The 5025-nt window shown below is 52.0% G+C and overlaps 1 protein-coding gene across 1 annotated transcript in view; it reads right to left on the bottom strand.

Moving 5' to 3' along the window:
- Positions 1 to 406: 406 nt before the first annotated feature.
- The window catches only part of MLST8 (MTOR associated protein, LST8 homolog (S. cerevisiae)), a 6526-nt gene continuing 1907 nt past the window's right edge, over positions 407 to 5025 (bottom strand). The window contains exons 2-8 of the mRNA XM_009895031.1: positions 4932 to 4983; positions 4684 to 4846; positions 4504 to 4579; positions 2264 to 2416; positions 1933 to 2057; positions 1328 to 1491; positions 407 to 803 (exon numbers count right to left, since the gene is read on the bottom strand). Coding sequence (XP_009893333.1) covers positions 685 to 803; positions 1328 to 1491; positions 1933 to 2057; positions 2264 to 2416; positions 4504 to 4579; positions 4684 to 4846; positions 4932 to 4983 — 852 coding nt within the window. The 3' untranslated portion in view covers positions 407 to 684. The remainder of the gene's footprint in view (positions 804 to 1327; positions 1492 to 1932; positions 2058 to 2263; positions 2417 to 4503; positions 4580 to 4683; positions 4847 to 4931; positions 4984 to 5025) is intronic.

Below are 5025 nucleotides of genomic sequence, written 5' to 3'. Positions count from 1 at the left end.
AGAGTTTAGAAAAAAAGCAGGACTCTGCTCAGCACTGTCAGTACAGACACTTTTATTTGCAGCTGTGCTCCAGGGCTGCATCTTGTACGTAGGTATTAGGAGATCCAGGCCTAGAGGAATCCCGCGGAGTAGCTAGTGTTTTATGGCTACATGCCCTGTTCAACACAAGGTTATTAAATTTGTTGGGGGTGGTTGGCTTTATAGGAGTGCAGCTCTCCAAGTCTGTGAAACACACTTTGAATAAAGGGATTGCAAAACAAGAAAACAGCTGCCTTCCTTTCCTCTCTTTGCTCAGCTTATTCCATCATTTAGAAAGGCTGTTTTGGGTTTTTTTTTTTCCACTTTGGGGTACAGGAGCATGACAAAGCTGTCAGCAGCCGATGCCACAGAGATTCCTCCAGGTGAACCATACCCAGCTCCCCTCAGTGGGATCGTGCCTCCCTCTCCCATTCCCTTTCATCCAAGCGGCCTCCCTTAGAGGCCACACACGTTTCGGTAATGATCCACTTGGAGCTGAAGCCTGGTCTCTCTCCAAGCAGATGCAGTTGCTTCTGCCAGAGAACAAGCCCTCTCCATCAGAGGACGGGGTGGTTACAAGTGCACGTCTCAGGCTCCAGAGAGGGTCCTTGCCCCCATAAGACAAGGGAAAACAAGCAGAAGTCCTTTCCTTCCCACATGTGACCATTATCCCAACACGCTGTCATTGAAAGCAAGGCAGACGACTGCTTTCTGGTGGCCGCTGTATTCCCTCTTGATCTCTCCTGTCTCCACGCACCAAAGTCTGGCCAAGTTATCAGAGGAGGCTGGAACAGAAAGTGAAGAAATACATTGCCTTACCCTTTAAACTTTTATTTTATTATTATAAGAAAGACTTTCCTCTTGCTTCATTCAACACCATTATTAGGGCTGTTGATGACAGGTAAGGGAGCTGTGCAGAGCAAGAATCTTAGTGCATTTCTGATTTATGTGAGGTTTTCATTATTTCGGAGAAAAGTTACTGTGGAAATTACAAGTGTGTTTTGAAGGGACTATCACACTGCGTACTGCAAGCAGCACTGCTACCAGGCGAAATAAACTGCACACAGGAAGATCATCTCTCCAGGTTAAATAGATGCCCTATTGCAGCACAGGCAAAATGCTTCATGGAGTTAGTAGACTGCGCTGCAGGCGCGAGGCTGGGGGCTCTCTCCTCACATACACCGGGTTTGGCAATGTCCCAGTTAGAGAAACCACTAAGTCCTGTTGCTAGCGCAGGTCTCTGCTGCTGGGGTCTGGCATAGCCCAAATCAAGTGGTGGGCCAAGTGGGGGAGTGCAGCAGTGCCTCACCTGTGACGATGTACTGGGAGTCCCCGGAGAATGCGCAGTCCCACATCCAGCCCCGAGACGTTTCCCCTGGGTTATTGCTCTTAATGCTCAGCTCTGTCATCAGAGAGAAGTTTGAAGTCCTCCAGATCTTACATGTCTGATCTGCAGAACATGTAGCCAAGAGCCTGCAAGGAAGCGACATGTGAGGGCAACCTTATTAGTCACGCTGTACGCCTAAGGGCCTCTTGTTAATGTGGGCCTGGAACAGCAATCAACCGTAGACCTGTGTTCATTGTAAGCAGATTTCTTTCCACCTATATCATCTGCCTTACGAGATTCAAGCTGAAGAAACTCAGGGAAGGAGTACGCCAAGTTCATGACTTTGCTCCCACAGATCAGCAATTCGATCCCAGCTGTAAGAACAGCTCATGGCTGCAAAGCTTCCTGAAATCATGGAGCACAAGGCCGGGATGCCACTGACAGCAACCCAGTCCCAGTGTGTCCTGTGCTGCTCCTCCCTGGGGAAATTGCATGGTCCCACATAGAACCAGCATCAGCCAACAGCTGGAGGCACAGCTGGTCTCTGCCTGCCTGGAAAGGTAGGTGAGGGGCTGGCACGCACTCACGTGGAGTCAGGGCTGAACTTGCACTGAAGGGCGTAGCGGTTGTGTGCTGGGATCTTGGTCTTGGGGATCAGCTGGGTCACCTCCTCTCCGATGCCACCCGTGAGGTTCCACACGTAGCAATTTCCCTGCGGTGAGACAGGGGGATGTGTGGCCGGGCTGGTGATCACCCACCCAAAAGCAGCCTGGACTTTCCATGTCTGACCACAGCGCAGCAAAGCTGCAGGCAAAGCAGGTACGTGCAAATCATCTGCCTCTGCCCATGGGAGGCACAGCTCAGCAGCTGCCGGAGCACTGTAAATCCCATCCCGTGTTTGAGGCCGTCGGAACTCACCGAGCTGTTGACAGCCGCCATGTAACTGGCATCGGGGTCAATGTGAACTGAATTCACGGAAACTTCAGGCTCTGGAATCAGCTGCTCATTGTGGTCTGTCTTCAGGTCCCAGATGTGGATGGCACCACTCTGATCACCCACAATTAGCTCTGCCTGCAAGAAAACAGCAGCCTCGTCTCTCTGAGGAGAACCCCACAAGCAGCATCCCCAGGCCAATGCCAGATTGTGCCCATGTAGCACCACGTGGAGCCTTGCTCTGGTTTTAATCACCAGGGTCCTGTTCTGCCTAATTATTCCCTAGCACAGGGCTGTTTCAGAGCTCCAGCAGCTTGCTGACCGCCCCTGTACGCTGAGAGCAAACACAGTACTAATCTCATGTTACACTCTGCAAAAAGGCTGTTTACCTTTACAGAAGTGTTTGCTAATTTTTTAAACCCGAGAGCAGACAGCTGCTCCCTGATTTCCAGAACCGTTGCACAGCTACAGCTCCAAACAACATCCACAGAAGCCAAATGACTTTCAGCACATCTGAGAAGTGGGCATTAAGACGCAAGTTGGCCAGTGAACAACTGAAGCACTCAAGAGTGTACAGATACCTGAAAACCACAAGCCTAAATGGGTTTTTCTCTCTCTCCCCTTCTCAGGGGAAGGACAAGAGCCAGCTGAAGGGCAGGAGTTCTGGCTCCGATCCTGTGCTCAGACCAGAAGATAATGCTGGCGGCTCTCCACTAAAACCAGGGCTTTTATCGACAGTCTTGTGCTGTCCATAATTTTAGCAGAATCCCTAGAGGAGATCAGGTCATCAGACAGAGCTAATCCTGTACCTGTGATCAAAGGCTTGTTTCTGAGGAAGACAATCCTCGGTCGATATATTTAGCTGACTGCACAGTGCAGAAGCATCTTCTGGACGCCTCAGCCCTCAGCCCCCTCTTAGCAGGCGTAAGTGCAATTGCTACAGCTGTCATGGCGTTACCAGGGCCATGAGAAATCTCTCTCAGTTAACTGGATCAGCATTGCTGCAGCAGGGGATTGCAGAGCGATGAAGCTATCTGAATAAATACTGCCACCTCTGGACTAATTTACTGGGTTCTGTTCACAAACCAACACTTCTCCTGCAACTCGGCAGCATCTTGGTTAGTGATTATTTCACATGTAAGATGTATGTACAACAGTATTTGTTTTAATGTAATACATTCTCAGAGCACTAGCACTACAGGAGCATCAGCAGCATTTGGGTAAAGTCTGGTCCAAATAATTGATCTCAAATCTGGTCTGAAATGCTGGACTTGCAAAATCAAATGCACAAAGAAACATCTCTATTACTCAGCTTTTTAAAAGGTTTGCACTGCAACGTCTGCAATCGAACCCTGCAGCACTGTGTATACAAAATGGACCAGACAGGTTATTAACACTGCAATGATACGTTATTGATTTTCAGCGCCGTCCCCTCTAATGCACCACGCTCCCTTTCAGCCTCGCTTCCTGAGCACCAGAACATCCCTCTGTTTATCAACAGCTTCTGAACCAAGTAGGGAATCTCAAGTAAATCTGACAGAAGTCCTGAAGGTAAAAGGGGCCACAGGTGCCCAGATGCTTCTTCTCGGCAGTAGTGCTACCCTCGAGCTTCCCAGCCCACCCTGCGCCACCAGTTCCACTCACAGCACATGCCCTTGGTTATGTTCTTGGGACAGAGATGGCCCCAAAGGAGCGTTCCCTCCTATAGAACAAGAGGCTCAGCGCAGCCACTACGCTCTCTCTTTGCAACAGTCACCAGGCAATTAGCACAAATGAGCTCAGCGGACACAGCCCCCAGGCTGCAGCACGGACGCCTGCCGCAGGCAAAACACAAACCTCCAGTACTTGCTCTCTCCCAGTGCTGCTGCTTGGGGAGGTCTGCTCCACTGCGCAAAGCAACATTGGATTTCCTCAGACAGACAGAGGGACCGCATGTCTATCGTGCCAGCTCCTGTGTTGTGTGGGCTGCATTCCCACACTGACCCAAAGCTCCCAGTAGCAGCAGCTCAGCGAGGGAGCAGGCAAACGGGGAGCCTGGGTGCAGGAAGCCAACTGCTGCTTGTCCAGCAATGCCACCAAGAGCTCATGGGTCTGTGCCACCAGGAAGGCCACCCTCCAGATTTTTTGCTGTGTCTGCCAGTATAAAACTCTGCCGCCCCTCAGGTTTACCCGGAGGAGCCACGGCAAAGCATGAGCTGGGAAATCACAGAAGAGCCGGTGCTCACCTGGTTGGGGTGCAGGCAGACGCAGTTAATAGGAGCGTTCACCTGGAAAATCCGTTGACACTGGAGGTTACGAGACCTGCAACAAAATGATGAGAAAGGAGCGTGTTTAAGAGTGTGCAATCAGCTCCACCGCCCCTGGGGTGCTGCTGGAGGGGGGAAATGACTGCCGCCTCTACGCACCTCAGGTCCCAAATCCTGGCCATGCAGTCCTCCCCGCCCGTGTACATCCACCGCCCGTCCTCGTGGAAGCCCACGGAGGTGATGTTCTTGCTGACGCCGTCGTAGTTAATGACGGGGTTGGGGTTGTTGGAGTTGAGGTCATACATGCGGATGTGCTGGTAGCCTGCAGCAACGACCGGGCAGGGGATGACCACCGTTCCCCTGCCCGGTGGCGGCGCCCGGGGCAGCGGGGGGCTGGGCGGGCTCACCTGCGGCAGCGATCATGCTGCGGTCCGGTGTGATCTCCAGCGCGTTCACCTGCTGCAGGCCCCCGGTAAGGTCGGTAAGAAGCCACAGCCGGGG

Source organism: Charadrius vociferus, unplaced genomic scaffold, assembly GCF_000708025.1.
Source record: "Charadrius vociferus isolate BGI_N301 unplaced genomic scaffold, ASM70802v2 scaffold600, whole genome shotgun sequence".
In the NCBI taxonomy this organism is placed as follows: domain Eukaryota; kingdom Metazoa; phylum Chordata; class Aves; order Charadriiformes; family Charadriidae; genus Charadrius; species Charadrius vociferus.
The sequence above is the reverse complement of the archived record's forward strand: the minus strand, read 5'-3'. Positions and strand labels throughout refer to the sequence as shown.